Raw genomic sequence first — 18,296 nt, forward strand, 5'->3', positions numbered from 1 at the left:
GAAAGTTTCAATCACGTCCGTCGTATGTGGGATTAAAACTATTTGGGGCCAAAGTCAGAGAGTGTGATCTGGTTAGTTTTGGTTTCACATTGCAATTTAGGGAGAGAACTAAAGAATTCAGTAGAGAAAATGATGAACAACAATTTCTTCTTCATCTGAGGTTAATGCAGGTAATAACCTAAATTCATATTCTCTATATAAAAGGCATGCTGGGACATGAGGGTATGGTTTAGTCTAATTCTGATGGACTCTACACCGAGGGAGAGACAACACGGAGGGGAGACAACACGGGGGAGACAACACGGAGGAGACAACACGGAGGAGACAACACGTAGGAGACAACACGGAGGAGACAACACGGAGGAGACAACACGGGGGAGACAACACGGAGGAGACAACACGGAGGAGACAACACGGAGGAGACAACACGGGGGAGACAACACGGAGGAGACAACACGGGGGAGACAACACGGGGGAGACAACACGGAGGAGACAACACGGGGGAGACAACACGGAGGAGACAACACGGAGGAGACAACACTGAGGAGACAACACGGGGGAGACAACACGGAGGAGACAACACGGAGGAGACAACACGGGGGAGACAACACGGGGGAGACAACACGGAGGAGACAACACGGAGGAGACAACACGGAGGAGACAACACGGGGGAGACAACACGGGGGAGACAACACGGAGGAGACAACACGGGGGAGACAACACGGGGGAGACAACACGGAGGAGACAACACGGGGAAGACAACACGGGGGAGACAACACGGAGGAGACAACACAGGGGAGACAACGCGGGGGAAACAACGCGGAGGAGACAACGCGGAGGAGACCACGCGGAGGAGACAACGCGGAGGAGACAACACGGAGGAGACAACACGGGGGAGACAACACGGAGGAGACAACACGGGGGAGACAACACGGGGGAGACAACGCGGGGGAAACAACGCGGAGGAGACAACTCGGAGGAGACAACGCGGGGGAGACAACACGGGGGAGACAACACGGAGGAGACAACACGGGGAAGACAACACGGGGGAGACAACACGGAGGAGACAACACGGGGGAGACAACACGGAGGAGACAACACGGAGGAGACAACACGGAGGAGACAACACGGGGGAGACAACACGGAGGAGACAACACGGGGGAGACAACACGGAGGAGACAACACGGAGGAGACAACACGGAGGAGACAACACGGGGGAGACAACACGGGGGAGACAACACGGAGGAGACAACACGGGGGAGACAACACGGGGGAGACAACACGGGGGAGACAACACGGGGGAAACAACGCGGAGGAGACAACACGGAGGAGACAACACGGGGGAGACAACACGGGGGAAACAACACGGAGGAGACAACACAGGGGAGACAACACGGAGGAGACAACACGGAGGAGACAACACGGGGGAGACAACACAAGTCGTCTGCGACAAGTTGTTTTAAACTCCTCTGATGCCTTTTTTAAGTACCAGAGAGGTTTCTGGAATTTGTGTTACCCTGTAGGAACCTTCACTTTGGGATTTTACTTTCTAAATACTTCATGAATTAAAAACCAAATGTTTCCGTTACGCTACAGAAGACGATCTCTTCTTCATCATTGTGATGCAGCACCAGTCAGACTCTAAACCACATTTTTGCAACAAAGTCCAATCCCCCGTCCTTTTCTGTAGGAAATTAGGAGCTGTGTAGGGACACAGCATTTCTCCACAAATGTAATTTGCATCAGGGTAATGGGTAATTAAAGTCATGTTCACACCAGTGAGCTCGGATGATCGATACCAGCACAAAGTCAAAGGGCGTGGAGGAGGAGCGGGGGAGGAGCGGGGGAGGATCAGCGACCCGATCTGCCCACAAATTAGTCCGACTGGTGAGATCCGTGCGGTGGAGGTGGAAGAGGATTGTTTACAACGTGCAGCTTGGACGTGGCTCTGATTTATAGAGCCTGTAAAATGATTAGCCCCTCCACATGAAAAGACAGAGGCCATCACCTCAAAGGCTTCCCTCCGTCTATACGCTCAGGGAAGCCATCGATTCTGAGGGCGCTGATGGAGCGTGTGTCTGACATGAATGGTTCACCGGCCGCACGGCTCTGTCCACACACAAAGAGACACCGTGGATTTCACCCTGTGTAGAAATCACAGAATGGGGGGGGGGGGGGGGGGGAACACAAAAGAATCAATCCCCGGCCCTGGACTTTGATTACAGCTCCTAACCTGACACCCTGCTAAACATCAATCTTTTTACTAAGCAGGGACATCAAGTCAGAACATAAATACACGGAGGCCTCCTGATTTTGTTATACGCATTTTCATCATGCATGCAATCTGCACTTAGACTGCGGTTCTCTGGATTATTTAAAGTCTCCTTAAATGTAAATATTACAAACGTAAATTCCAGCTCTCTGGAGATTAATTGCTGCAACGCTTTCTATGCCATGAACTACCGCAGTAAAACAAGCTGCAGCAACGAAGATGAGAACAGAGCAGCTCAATCCTGAGGGTTTTCTATTCTGGTCCTCGAGCGTCGGTGTCCTGCAGGTTTCTGTCCGTCCCTGAAGGAATCAGTTAGATGTTCATTAACTCTCATGGAACAAAAAGCTGCAGGAGACACGTCCACTGCGAGCGGAATGGAGACGTCCTAAAGGACCGTTCTGCTGAGTTTTATATCTGTTGCAGTTAGACTGACATGGTTATCTGCACCATTACACGTGTCAGTACTATCTTTATCTATCAACGCTTGCACGGGGAGAGCAGAGGAAGGAAAGATAAAATACTAGACAGGCTCCCTCAGTTTAGAAATGCTCCGTGTTACCTGGTGATAAAATCAATAAAAGGTCTTCAGGTCAAAAATGAATGTTTTCTTGCCGTTGCTCTGCCAGTGATGCATTATCTGTACAAGCAGCCTTCCTTCAAAACACATAACACTGGCAAGTGTGATGGTTTATCTAGTACACAAATGTCTATACTTAACTTAAAGTGGCTATAAATTACAGATACAAACTACATGTTGTCACACAGTGGGAGAATAATGGGAAATGGGAATTATTTTGACATTATTATGACAATGTTTGTGCCTGCAACAGTCGAGGAAAAGGCTAAAAAAAACCAATTTGAATTACTCGTCGAGCACCGAACAGCAAAAGACAACAAACTAACAACTGTCTGGTAAAAATAAAAGAGCATAAAGCTGAAGAGAAATATTCCCCACAAGAGAGGGTGGAGACCAAAGCAGAGCTAAAAGTCAATATTAGAGTTGTATTCAGTTTTGTGGCCAGAAACAAGAATCCCAAAGAATAATAATTATCTGTAAGTGATGGACATATACATAAGCAGCTGTTATCTAACAAGTTTATCATATAGACTTAAGAAGTTGGTGAAAAGGTGATGATATGTCAGTGTTTCATCTCAATCTTTTTTCCATTAAACCCAAGGATCTTCTACTTTACTGGAGAATATCATGTTATAATGTATTTCAAATGGATATGTTTTACTATTCACTTTTTTCACCCACTCGCTGCTATTCAGATTCAGAAGATTTGCATAAATATGTTGATATTTCTAAAGATTTAAGCAGTGATTCTGAGCATTTTCGGCTCGTGACCCGTTGCATAAACTAGTGTCTGTTTGCAGTGCTTGGTTTTGTTAAACTCTGTTCACTATGAATCTCAGAGAGTTTCAGTTAAATAACCAAGTCTGAAAAGAGGATGAATTATGCAAAAAGGTCAGAGATTAGAGCAAAATCCAAATAATTATCATACATTTCTATCACAGAACTTTCTGTTTCTTTCTTTCTCTTCCCAGTCTTCAGCTCATAATTCTCCATATTTATCTCATGAACCTATGGAGAGACCTGACAACTGGGTCGAGAACAATTTAACTAACTTTTTTCAGTTATATATATGGTCTATTAATATCCCACATTGGAGACCTGTACGTTGTTTTTGCTGATAATATCTGAACAGTTATTTAAGACGGGGTCTGAACTCATGAATTGTATCTATGATAGAATATTTGTATCTTTTGGTATCGGGACTTTGACCCAACAAATCTAAGTTCCTCCACCAGTGACAGTGCAAAGTCAAAAGTTTGAAAATCAGCAGAATCTCCGGAAACAGGAAGAGGCTTCTTGACAACAGTTTAGTGAGCTGCTCCATAAAACACTGTTTATGGCCCCGTTTTGCTTCCTCTTATTCCGATCTCCCTATAAATCTCTCCCGTAGTTATGCTGCTGGAAGCCGCCGCGGCGAACAGAATAGCGTACAGTATTTCAGATTGAATAATGACAATTCAAGAAAAACATATTGAGGCTGCTTCGGTCCCTCCGTAACTAGATCTGAGTCTTTGTTTATAATAATTTATCACAGTGACAGTGCTGGTGCACAACAAAACAAGCCATACTTCAATTTGAGATTTTAGCCCAGATTCTGTATATGCAGTGTCCACGTCCATTTGCACAGAACTAACTCCAAGCACAAGCTACTGTGATCACATAAAAGCAGCAGACGCCTGCTCTGTAACATAAACACCATTTCCATTATAGTTTTCCTATGCAGCGGCCTTTCAAAGTAATTTAGACAAAATATATTGTTTTTTTATCTTATGTCTTCATTAGCACGTTTAAAAAACCCTTTGTTTTATGACAGTTATAAACATGAGGAAGCTGGGACGTGCTTTAATTTAGCTTTATTTTTATTATAAGTCTTTTTCTAGTTCACAAATGGACTTTTATCATTTGCACTTAATTGCCGGCTGCAACCCATTTGATAATTGTGATCCACTCCGTGCAGCCGTGTGAAATCCCTGCAGCTAATTCAAATGTTTTTTTCCTGCAGAGTATTATAGGAGCCAAATGCAGCCGTCTGCCTTCCGATGGTCCTGTTGAGTCTGGATTCTGCCTGTGGTCCAACAAAGAGCCGCTGGATTTCTTATTAAGAGCAGATTAATGGAGAAGCAGTGACAAGAGCCGCGGGGGAGGGGGGTGTTGGTCGGTTTGTTTTCTCAACACTAGATTATCACTCCGAGTTTTTACAACGTCCCTCAGCTCTCGTTGCTCCGGCATCAATGTTTAATTCATCGCTTTGTCTTACATTGAAAAAAAGTTTTAAATTTTAAGTTGATAAACGAAAATATCCATAAGAAGCAGAGCAACAAATAAAGAATATTTTTACTTTTATAGCAACTTAAGATCAGATGACTATAAAGCTACCTATCAGACGGGGACACTGAAGTCCGCACATTGTCCTGAAATTTCCCGGTGGAGCCGTTTGTGAGAAACGCAAATGTCCTCATCAGCTGCTCCGAGACATTTTCCATTACTCCTCCTGCCAGAGCCCTCGTAAAAAGTTCTGAGTAAGCCCGAGTGAGAATACAGTCAGGAAATGTCTGCAAAAACTCACAGCGAGCAAGTGGGGGGGGTGTTATCCAAGCAAAAATAAACATTATGACTCCGCTGCTGATTGAAATTATATACGTCCAGTCCTTCCTGCTGCTTGCTCCAGCCAGAGGCCAGCCCTCACCTGAACGTTGCTGAAACTGTCATTTTCCAGTTGCTGTGAGTGCTGTGTTCACTATTAGTCAAATGCAAACTCTGGAAAATATCCTGACCCAATTTTTTCTGACATTTTCCGCAAGTTCATGTCTGAAAACAACTTGAGGGACGACTCATCTTCAGCAGTAACACATTCTGAGGAAGCCACTGTTTGTAACCTGCCCTGCAACAAACTAAAAACAGAACTGGTGTAGAAATATAGAAAAATCAATTTAATTCTTGTGATTCCTGTAAAGGTGGCACCAAATAAAGGATTCTGGTGAGATTCTCCTGGTTGCTGCATGTCAACAACTTTATTTTTATTCAGTGAATCAAATAGTTCTTGAGTTGCGTCCCTTGGAAATATTCTAACCCAGGTGGAAAACACATCATCTTCCTCGAGAGCCAGTTAAATTCTGTTAAATTGATCAGAAATGATTATTTGCAGAAGATAACCTTTAAATTGTGTTTATTTTTGCAATCAACTTAGCAGAAGATGAATTACCTGTCTCTGCTGACAGCTCCTCCCTGATGAGGTCGACACTACTGATACTGGTGACTGCTGATCGGTCACAGAAACCTGCCAACCTTTGTGCGCGGCTGAAAGATGGTGCGTGAACTCAAGGACAGCGCCGTTCGATTATTAAGCCCCTCAGCTGGATGCGTAAACAATTAGCAGTATAGTTCACCGGCACATTTCCATAGGACCTGAGCTAAGTGACCATTCGTCAGGGCAGCTTGTCTGTCACATGGATTCATGATCTGTCTGCTTCCAGTGGCCGACAATCGATTAGCGGAACTCTTAAGTGGGTAAAAAAACCAACAATCCAATAGCAGGGATCGAGGGCCAGAGGCAGCAACACTGTGCCACACACTGAATATGAGTTTCTAGCAGTGGAGCTGCACAGTTGACCCGTAACTCTCTTAAAACTGTGTCGAGATGTTTCTGCTGAGGATCAATACGGAGTCGAGAAATAGCACAAAAGATTCAAACTTCACTTTTTGACATTTTCCGCGGATCTGCCTCCGTCTGTTGTTCTCGCTCCTTCATGTTTATATACTTCCTTTGGGTTGTAGATCTGCAGTAAGCAGCTGCATTACATATTTTTCTTGGCTGCATTTTATTTTCGACATTATACGTTGGACTTTTCAAAGATTCAACAGCTTAAATTAACATGCAAACAAGCGAGGATTGCCGCCAAACTGGAGCTAACTGGAATTTTACACGACCCAGGGCGTGACGTGGAATCAATGAGGCCTGACAGAACAATAGGAATTGATTCCAGTCGCTTGTTTGAGGGCGCCTCCTGGAAAGCCCAGGCCCAGCGCTGCCATCGGTTTGTTACCTCGTCTGCTTTTCACCTCGCAGTGTTGCCGCCGAGGCTTTCATGCTTTCCAGGCTTAGTGATTCATTCATGCAGGTTCTGCCAGGAGACCTCGCGGGCAACTGACGGCCCGATGACGGCTCCATGACAGACCTGTGAACCATCAACGCTCTCATCCACTCTCAAGCGAGCGCCTGGGACTCACGGAGGACGTGTAGCCATGATGTTTGTTAAAAAACATCATGGCTAGCAGCTCAGAGAGGCTGCGTTCAGCAACACTCTGAGCTGAATGTATATGTCAGCATGTAAACATGTTGACATCCTGATGTTCACCACAGATACTGTATATTCACAGCTCAGGTTTTGCGCATTAATATGCAAACGCATCACATCCCTCTGCCTCTACTGCTGCATTTAACAGTAATGGTGGAAATAGAGAGCTGAGCCAAAGCACCTTCCTTCCTCTTCTTCTTCTTCTCCTCACTATAAAGGATGAAGAACACACAGCCGCTGAGGCCATTTCATACCCGACGAAAGTTTAAAGACATCAGGCGAGGCTGTGTTCACAGAGAGTCTGCTGAATTCAAAGGGACTGAATCCAATAGTGACCTTCATCGCATGGTTTTCATCCTCATGAAAAGAAACCCAGACACACCTGAGCATGTGTTAAAGGCTCAGCAAATTTACATCATCTGAATTTTTCCTCAAAGTACAAAAGAGTAAAAAGATTCTCTGGAGAGTTTGAACTCGCAGTGAGACTCAGTCAAACTCAAACCTGACAAAACAAATGCTCTCACTCTCAGCTGGACTTAAATCTCATTTTATTTGTTTTGCCCATATTCACAAATCACCATTTGCCTCACAGGTTTTAAACAAGGTGCAACATCCCCTGCTCTTAACAATCATACGTTAGGAATCCCTCTCCCAGGACGGATACTGGTGTGTTGTTTGTGACTCATGTGAACTCGTCTGATTATAAACAGCATACAGCAAATACAGGATGGAGTCTCAGCCCAGAAATCCACTGTCTACTTCAGAAGCTCCCACATATTGGCTGTTCGTCATCAGCTGATAGCCGCCGGGCTCCGAGGTCGTAAATAACATGACCTCCAGGGTTTGGCAAGATGAAGGTCAAACACCTCAAGCAATGCATTATGGGAAGTCCTTTAATATGCTTCTTTCAAAGCTTCCTTCAATGAGATGAGTGAACGACGTTTATTCAAATCAGCATTTCAAGTTAGGCAAACGTATGTTGTTTATTGAAATTAACAAGATCTACGTATTTAGATGAAGTTTGGTTGGCAGCAGATCTCCTGCATCACATGAGAAATATGGCGAGAAATAAAATATGTTTCCTATAAGAACTTCACATAGAGGAAAAGTGTGGTGTATATCATATTTTGCAGTCTGTGATCCCCCCCCCCCCCCCCCCCCCCCCGCGCCCCCTCGACCTGTCAGCCAGAAATATCGAGGTTGAAGGATCTACAGCTCTTCCATCGGTCTCACGTCACCAGCTCTCTCTCCTTGACTGTCTTTGGCCATTTCTTTCTTTCTTTCTTTCTTTTTCAAGTTTGCCTTTCACTCCCACATACACACACACACACACACACACACACACACACACACACAGACACACACACACACTTCCCCTTGAACTTACGCGTCATTTAAATTTCACAAACAGAGCCCTATTATCCCCCCGGTGGTGTTTTCCTCCACTTCCATAAATGACTGTGCTGACGATGTGCTGCCCTCTCTGTGTCCCCCGCAGTTCTTCATCCTCCTCCTGCTCATCTTCTTCCTGGAGATTCTGTCCATCATGCTCTTCTTCATCTACCAAGACCAGGTAAGATTGCTCTCATCTTGTTATATCCTGTGATTTTCTTCTACCTGAACAAGATAATAACTGGTTGTGGGAAAACGGGTCCAATCTAAGCCTTTCATATGCCAGGCAGATTGCTGATGTTGAAGGTGGCAGATGTAAACCATCAGCGGGGAGATGGTTTTGAAGTTCATTCAAGCAGTGTAATACGCCGGTTAAGAAAAAAGCATGTGTCAGCTGACACCCTGCATAAATAATGGTTTGATGAAACTGCACAAGAATCTGGTTTGTTATTTTCATGCTGTTTGATGTCTGCAGGCTGCACCCGAGAAAAATAGAGACACGGCCACCATTTCCCTTTTCCTTGTTAATAAATCTCAATCTACCTCCGCTCGTCTATTTGTGGGCGATTTCCCCTGTAAATAAACAAGTCAGGCAGGAGAGGAGAGGAGGAGAGAGGAGGAGAGGAGAGGAGAGGAGAGGAGAGGAGAGGAGAAGCATGATGAGCTCTCCCCTCTCTTAATATGAATGTGTAATCCCTTCACATTCTCAGCTAAGGGTTTTAATATTGCATTGAAAGGCCATGCCAAATTCCATCCATCTTAATGTTAATTCAGGGATTAAAGTCTGGATTTGTTGTTTAAAAAGGAGAAAAATCTAACAACAAACACAAGATATTAATGTTGCACGACATCGCAAGTGTTAAACCCTGAATAATAATCGTATATAAAAGGCACAAATAATAATACGTCTTCTGTTCGGCCCTTGAACAAATATCATGTGACAATGGGTATTAGCTGGACTTAGCTCTGCAGGAGGGGAATGTAATTCCCCAAATAAGTCTGAGTTGAGGCTAAGAATGACTCAAAAGTTTTAAAATATGGTCCATGTGCTTTCTAAAGAACGCCTGGAGGGAGATTATGTATAATGTAGAGCGGCTCTTGCCAGAGTCAGAGCAGCGGCCGAGTCACTGTTCACATCATCGCTTTGAGTTTTATTTTTATTCCTGAAAACAAAAGAGCCTGAACGTTTTTTTTGGCAACATGAGAAGTCTGCTGCACACATTGTGTTTTTAAAAATCATATTACCAGTTAAATTACATCACAGGCAACATAACAAACAAACAGCTCTGAACAGATGACGGCTTTCGATTGGATTTCTCCACCGAAGAGGTTGTCTTCTTCTTCTTCTTCTTCTTCTCCCAGTCTGTCTGTCTCCCTGTCTGTCTGTCTGTCTGTTTGGTTGGTTGGTTGGTTGGTTGGTTTGTTTGTTTGTGAGCAAGATTCCACAATAACAACTCAACGGATTTCCACAGAAATGTGGTGGAAGGATGTTGTTGGAGTCGGGGAAGAACCGTTTCTATTTTGGTGCGGATCCGGAACAGGGATTTCCTTGTTTTTGACTTTCTTTAACATAACAAGATTGGACGTTTTTCAACAATTTCTCCGGGGAATAATGGATATTGATAATAATTCGGCATTTTTAAAAGACTAATATCCATGAATGTGTGACATTTGGTTTAGCTTGATTGAATTTAAGGGACTGTTGCGCCTTTGCGGACGTATGCACTCCACTAAGTGCCAATTCAAGTTTTAATTGTAGATTAAGCTTTAGATTCTCTTTGACAAATTAAATCGCAAAACTCACACCTCTATATTTGCATGAGAAATTACTGACATCATTGAGTCCAGTAAACACACTGCTTCAATTAAAAGCAAACTCGACAACTGACCACCGTGGCTTCCTCCAGTCACAGGTATCGAATGTCCTCTAATTAGATGAAAGAGTCATTTGACAAACGACGTGCAGATGCTGTCATTTAATTTAGCGTATACACAGAGTATATTGTCCAGCCTCTGGAGACCCCCCCCCCCCGATATAACCGTGACCGGGTGAAGTGGACTCAAAGTGAAGAGCTCACTCATAAATCACTGGCAATTTCTCTGCCCCTCGCGATTTATTATTCATGAGCTGGGACAGAAAACATTATCCCCAAAGACTTAGGCCAAGGCCGAGCCTGAGTGAGTCCTGATGCCCTCCTGCAGTTGGGTAAACAACTAGCTTCATTTCTTTCTGTTGGAATTTCTGTTTGCGACCTCAGACCTCTGACGTGTCTGTACTCTGCTCCTTTGGTTTCTCTAATTCTGGCACGATTACATAAATGTGTTATCCTTCCATTGCGTTTTCATTAGACGAGCCCCTTCTGCCTGGCTTCCAGCTAAGCGGCACTGGCACAAAATGAATGTTGTGTTGTTTCTGTCACCCTCCTCCCAGTATCTGTGTTCCCCGACGCTCGGTGCGCCCCATTATTCAGCCTCTGAATAATTCAGGTTGGTCTACCCAGGAGGCGATTAGCCGACAGGACAGAGTGAAAAGTTAGGGAAGGAAGGCCCGGATATTCAGCCGAGCTGGTGCACTGTGGGAAATCACTCGCAGTAAAGGATGGGTGGCCATTACCAGACTGCCACTGATATTCTTTTAAACCACAGGAGACTCAACAATTCTCAGTAATATTCTGCCGTGTAAAGTGTTTCCCTGCACGGCATCGTGAAGGAGACCTCCAGAGCATTTACTCAACGTGGAGATTCTCACAAAATGTAAAAAGTCAAAGGAGTAAATCAGAGGTTATAGATTATTATTTTTATTGGATACAAATGTACACCCTCAACTGACTGTTTATAAAGATGGACAACATTAATACTCTCTGAAAGAGAAGCCAAATTATCTGGATTTCCCCCTGGTGGCTGGCTGCAGTATAGGTCATGAACCCTGTCTTTACCATGTTACTGGATGGGACATGGACCTAATACCAGGATGAAACATTAGTCGAGCGTGTGTTTTGGTGGAAACTCAATTCTGCAACTCATCAAATGATAAACTTCTGGGTTGAGCATTGGAAAACATTGTCGTCATGGTTGTTATGATGAGACAACGCAGGTGACGATCACAATGACCTAAGATGGTTTTTTAAATCACATAATTTGCAAATTAGGCTATTTTATTTATTTATTTTTATTTCAATAGAAATGTCATATCTAAATTCAGTTGTTTGAAAGGGTCCAAAAAATTATTTGCTGTCATTCTTGTCACAGGATAACAGCTGCTAACCGAAACAAAACAAGGATCAGTCTCCCATCATTTGTTATTTCAGCAAAAAAACACCTTTATAGAAACTGCTTCTGCACATTGGTTCGATCCCACTCTGGGCTTTGAATTCTCCTAATGCACTGGGAGAGTGCCGCGTGCTGCAGTGAACCGAACACAAGAGAGCAGAGAGAGCACAGGTAGAAATGTACCTCTCATCCAAGTAATGAAAGAATTAACTGAGAAAAGGGAAAAAGACATTATTAGTAATTGTGAGAGTTTCATTCTGTTTATCAGACCCTGCTGCTTTCAGCTCCTCCATTTCCATGGAAACTCCTCCGCAGCAGTTGGAGTGCAACCCGACGTCCATCCTCCCGATTTGCAAAAGCTTCCCGACGCCATGAGTTAACCGGAGCGCTGCGGCGGTGCATGTTGATGCTCTCCGTCCCGGGCTGAAGGGACGGTCACGCTCCGCGGTGCGTTTCATTACAGCTGCTTTACACTTGATAGAAGCTCGGCGCCGCTGCTGGAGGCGACTTCAAACCAGCTCACACGTCTTCCACTCACCTGAAACCATCGGCACGGGTCGGAGGACGTGATATTGAAAACTGATGCATGTAGCATCTCAGCGTTTGTGTCTGTTTGGCTTCATCATCACCTCAAAGGAGAATCGCTCCGGAGTTTGATTAAAGACTAGAGGACTGCAAACAAATCGACCTGCACCCCCGAGCATCATTTGTGCTATTATCAATATTTTTAGTGGCTCTGGTAGAAGCAAAGCTGCGGAGAAAATGTGATCCTTTGATGAGTTCAAAGGTTTTCACACTGGCTTTGTGTTATTTTTGAATTAATTGAAGTCTAATGAGCCTCTCAGCCCTGTGAAGTGTGTTAAGTATCTTATTACACGCTTGCACGTGCAGTATGTATGTTTGTCTTTGTATTCACAATTATGGTTTAACTGTACGATTTGATTGCTTCATTTGCATACACACATACATGTATACATATATATATAGTTGTACTTCAGTCAGCACCCTCATGACAAAACTATATTTAGATTTCAAATGTAAAACATGCACATTTCCCCCTTGTGGGATAATAAAGGATTAGCTCATCTTAACATCATCCTCCACTGGACACCAGAGGTTGTTATAATTCAATCAGGAAGCTCTAAAAAATAACTGCATCCATATCAGTGAAGAGGCGACTGTTTACTCCGCCAAGGCCCAACAGGCCCCTTAAACTCAACCGTACTGCACCACATTACACACAAATGGTCCCTTAAATCCTCCTGATTTTCATCAAGATCCAGGAGTTATTCTTTGAGAAATTAACAAAAATACCGTTCCAAAAACTCCTGCAATGTTATGAAACGTGAAAGAACCTCCTGCCTCTGCTGCTGCGTCTGGATCCCCGCCAAACTGTAATGAGTTCTTTCTCAGCTCAGACATTAATTCACTAGTTATTGCATAATCCTGCTGACAAATGGGAAAAATCGATTACAAAAAAAATTACAAACCTAACCTCCTCGGTGGAGGTAGATTCAGTCCAGCACGCTCGTAATATGTAGAGTACACATATCTTACTACAACAACACAAAACGGCTCTCAGGCGTTTGGGGACACGTTAACGGAGAGGCTGTGTTTAAGAACTTTAATGTCTGAGTCGGCTGCTGGAGAGACTTTTTTATCTGCCGTCCCCCACAGAGCAATGTCCACGTGAGAGACCAGCAGCAGATTGTCCAGAGAAATCACAGCGTGGGCGTGTGGATGATGTTTCCACCAGCAAAATGAATATATAAATATCTCAGGGTTAAAAAAACAGTTGCCAAACACAAAGAAGATGCAAAACAAGATGTCAAAGAGATTCAAGAGCTTTTAGTTTCACAGTTTTGGACATTTTCCTGTTGCTGTCTCCGGTCGATGGTTCTTCAAACTCTGGAAGATGTCCGGACCCAATGCTCCAGACACTTTTGGATGCAACTGGCTGAAGTGAAATGGCATTAAAGGTCCTTTAAGTAGCCATCTATATGTAACTGCATGTTAAATAACGACCATTGTACAAACTTATGATTCCTAAAGCAAATAGCCCAAGACCAAGGTCACAACCGACTGAACAAAGTCAGGACATCAATCTCACAACATGCAGTTTAAGCCCAAATAACAAATACTTACCTCGTTGAAGTGTCGCCATGATCTCCTTGCACACAGAGCACACAGAAGCACTTCAACTTTACTTAGAAGGAGAAAGATACCAGGAATCCATCCCATTGAGTGTGTGACACCATGCAAACCGTCTGCAGCCTTGACGCTTTGCAGGATCCACAGCTCCTCTGTTTACCTCCACTCACTCCTCAGTTCTCTGCGTGTTGCACTCACACACTCATTCAGGATGAATAATGTTTCTCATTCAAGATGAACTTCTCTTTTATTTTATTAAAGCTGCAGAGCGATCGGTCTAAACACACCAGACACGCAGAATGAATGTGGCAGCTCGACGCTGTCCTGAGGTGACACCGTCACACTGTTGACAAGCAAGCTTATGAAAAGCTACAGAGACTCTGCACTGCAGCAGAAACCCCACTCTGCAACGGGCTGGTCGACTACACACACACACACAGACACACACAGACACACAGACACACACACACAGGTGTTTCCACGTGTCCTGTCTAATCAGACCTCTGCTCAGGTTTTCTTGGCAGAGTAAAGTGAAGACTTATGAGATGTCACCGACTCTAATGACAATGATAAAATGTGCAAGTTATAAAAAAAAGCTCGGCCTTCACACCCCTGTGGACTTTTTATTTTTTAAACTGATATGTTCTGGCAGTAAAGTCCACATGAACGATTCGTCAAATATCCCAGAGAAGAAAGTTTTAGTGGAAGTTAGACTGGGCAGGGCAGACATCCGTAAATGCCAGTGATGTGGTGCAGTGATGCTTAATCCACCTGCAGACTTGTATTTCAAACATAGCACGAACCAAGTGTAGAGAAACCAGTATGTAGCCGCCATGCATTCAAGTAATTTCAAGAAATAGGGCTAAATAGAATACAGACTAGAGTATGACTATTTGTTATAGCTTTAAAGCATCTAAATTCCAAGAGGACCTGATTGAAGACAAGAGGACCATACAGCTGTAACACGTGAAAACAGCAGGAAAGAATGATATATTTTACAGCATATTCTAAAGGTGGGACTCTTCTCTCCCCGGCGGCTGTGAGCAAATTAAAAAAAGTCTGTCTGTTCACACCCACACAGTCCTGAGGGTAATTAGGCAGAATTACTGACAAAAATCACTAATTCTTTGAAATGCACAGCCTCACTTCACAAGGGTGTGTTGGATTAATATGAATCATATTCATAAAGTGTGTATATTGATGCAGCAGCGGTGGTGGTGCAGCCAGCGTCGAGGCCAAATCAATATCCTGTCTGGACCCGGATGAAACGTGTAGCAGGGTCCCTGTTGACCTATGATGTACATCGTGGTTTTATTATCTCCTCAGGCAAAAAGGAACCAGATCATTTATCGAAGACTGAAATTATGAACTCATCAATCGATCTGCGGTTAAAGAGAAAATTATTCTGCATCGATTTTGGTCAATAATTCATAATGGAAGTTGTGTTTATAGCAAAAAGGCAACAAAAAAATAAAAAGTAACCGGTGCCAGATCTCGATTCTCGATTCTGGACGTTACGTAGAAAAGGCTGATTAATTATTTTACCTTGGGAATTATAAAGGGAACAATCATGTGTATTGTTCTCTTTGATATTTTTCAGACTGCTCAATCATTTGATTATTAAAGAAATAAACTGATTATGAAAATAATTCATGCAAAAAACTCAAAATGTGATTTTTTTTTTTAACCTTTAATATTAATATAGTGTATTCTTCTATAATCTAATATTGAAACCTAGCATAGTACTTAGTACATAGCTAATGGAGAATGGATTTAATTTATATGGCACTTTTTCTAGTCTTAACAACTCAATGCACTTTACACTACAAGTAACATTCCTCCATCCATGCACACATTCATGCAGTGATTGTATCAGCAGCGCCTTTTCTCTATCACACCATTAATGCTCGGTCAGCACAGCGGTCAAGGGCAAATCTGAGGCTGGGGACACTCGGGCGAGTGGCCCGGAGGAGTCGGGGATCGAAACACCGACCTTCTGGTTACAGGACGACCTCGTTCTCATACCAAGGCCCTGCAGTCTGCTGAGATTCAATCAAGCTGCACTGAATTGTTCATGCTTATAGATATAAGACCCTTGTGAACAGGATTTTTTAAATTACGTTCCATAAATCTCTAGGGAAATGAGTGAATACGCCATTAAATGCTCCATCTCACAACGGAAAGACAAAAATCCCTAATCGTCCAGATCCAGGAAAACATGTAATGGCGTCCCTCTTAACCCACGTAGTGTTTCACATGTCGATCTACCAACAAACAGAAAGGACCGGGTTTGAAAACAACCTTGAGGAGGTGATAACGGCGGCCTAATGTTGTTAATAGCAGAAACATTTGAAGTAATAACGGTACTTGAGGTGGCAGACGGACTCATTTAGTCGGCCTGCAGGGATCTTAAAAGCTCTGAGCACACAGAGGAGTAAAATGGAGCGAGGCGCCGGAGGGAGAGCAACCAATCGAAAGTGCTGACACGGCATAGATCAATACAAGTGATAGAAATGACAGGCAATTCTCGCCATAAAGCACCGTGATAAGTCGCCCCTGAGGTGCATATAAAGCTGTACTGCAGCCGTATTGATATGAGCCTGATGTATAAATGATCCCCACACCAGATTATTGAAGAGCTGTGTGCATGTGTACACTGGTGTAAAAAGGTTTAACGCGTAAGAGTCGCCACATTTCAACCCGTGTGTAAAACCTGTTCTCCTGCTTTGTATCAAACTGCTGCAGAATGAAACCAGATGTGGAAGAAGAATACGACTCAGACTCAAACAGATTCACTGTCGCATGCTGTGTGAGCAGCTGAAGACCCGTCAGTCAAACAGATGTGTCTGTGACCGGTCTGTGACACCGACAGTGATACGCTGCAGACTTCTGCCTCTGCTGGGAACACTGGGTTCAAATACAGATCCCAAAGACAGGTCGCCTTTAGCAAGAGGTTCCAATGTGACAGTGATGAGTGGAATTAAAGGGGAAAACACTCCTGTCCTCAGATCATCTTCAGCTGCTCCACAGGACAGTTGTCTTCCAAGAAAAGTGGACTTAACATTTAAAAGAGGCGGAGAGGAAGAGAATGGCAGTGAGTGAGAGTTCATAGTTGAGAGCTTTGACCTTTACGTAAAAAAGGGAACACGGGGTTTCTGGTTGTTATTCAGTTGACTTAGAGAAAAGGAACAGGTGTCTATACAACATGTTTTTCATTGTGTTGATTTGTTAAACGTTCTAAAGAAATGTCAAGAAAACAAACCAAAAAAACTTTGATTGTCGCTCAAACGTTTTCATGTAGTTCTTACAGTGCTCAGGGAAGTAAACTTTGAATCTTTTCTTGCTGTTGTTGGTCTTGGACCTGGACTTTCCCGAGATGATCGATATGATTGGTTTGTTGACCAGACATTCTGATTGAATTTCACATCTGTTATTTTGCTTCAGATTAAACTGAAAAAATCCAAAAGGTCCGGACCCGTGTGTATATTTTCTGACTCATCAAGTATTCAAACCCTGTATTAGTCTGTCTGGGAAACAAGATGGATATTGGCATGATTGCATATCCTCCTTTGAAGACTGAATTATAGTCATGAACAGAACCAAATTGCTCCGGCCATTCTCTGAAGCATCTTTGTGATTTCAAGCCAAATACAATCAAAGTTTTGGAAAATGAAGAAGTATTTTTGAATTGACGAAAAGAAAAAAGACGAGACACACGAAATCACTGTTGTTTTCAACCTGTCTCCCAAAAGAAAGGACTCTTCTCCTGGCGGTTTTTAAAATGTAGTGACACATTGTTTTACATCCTCCCCTCTGCCAAGGAGCTGGTGTGTTCACTCCTGTTCATCCTTCATTTGCTTGAGTTGTCAGATTTCCCGCAAAACTTTGTGGAAGGGTGGGACGTGGGCCAAAAGAGAATTCATTAGCTTTGTCACGGAATGCGGATGAAGGGTGGATCCAGGATTTTTCATTTATTCTTTTTGACATTTTCACAATTGCATAGTTCACCATAACAAATATCAGGCTCATTTAGGGGATTTGTATCTGCGAGTTTCTGCATATTGGTGCAGATCCAGATAAAAATCAGGATGCAGCAGATTTAAATTTAGTTTTATTGGAGAACAGGCTTTTTACAGCCACTGTGATAAATTCTGGCACTAAAAGGGACATTTATATCACTTGCTACACCATTGTACTTCACACTGAATGAACATACTGGCCACACTGGTTTCATAATGTACCTCCATGCAGCTCATCGTACCAGGATCATCCGAGCCCTCACCTCGACAGGATGTTAGTCATTAGGTCAATGCAGCAGGGGAACAAGGGCGCCTGTCGG

General features: G+C 43.5%; 1 protein-coding gene across 1 annotated transcript in view; it reads left to right on the top strand.

Annotated features, from left to right (window-relative positions):
• Positions 1-18,296, top strand: part of tspan4a (tetraspanin 4a) — a gene marked incomplete in the record, with an annotated part of 93,249 nt that overhangs the window by 48,612 nt on the left and 26,341 nt on the right. The window contains 1 exon segment of the mRNA XM_053428657.1: positions 8,643-8,717. Within this exon segment, the coding sequence (XP_053284632.1) occupies positions 8,643-8,717 (75 nt within the window).

Source organism: Pleuronectes platessa, chromosome 1, assembly GCF_947347685.1.
Source record: "Pleuronectes platessa chromosome 1, fPlePla1.1, whole genome shotgun sequence".
NCBI lineage: Eukaryota > Metazoa > Chordata > Actinopteri > Pleuronectiformes > Pleuronectidae > Pleuronectes > Pleuronectes platessa.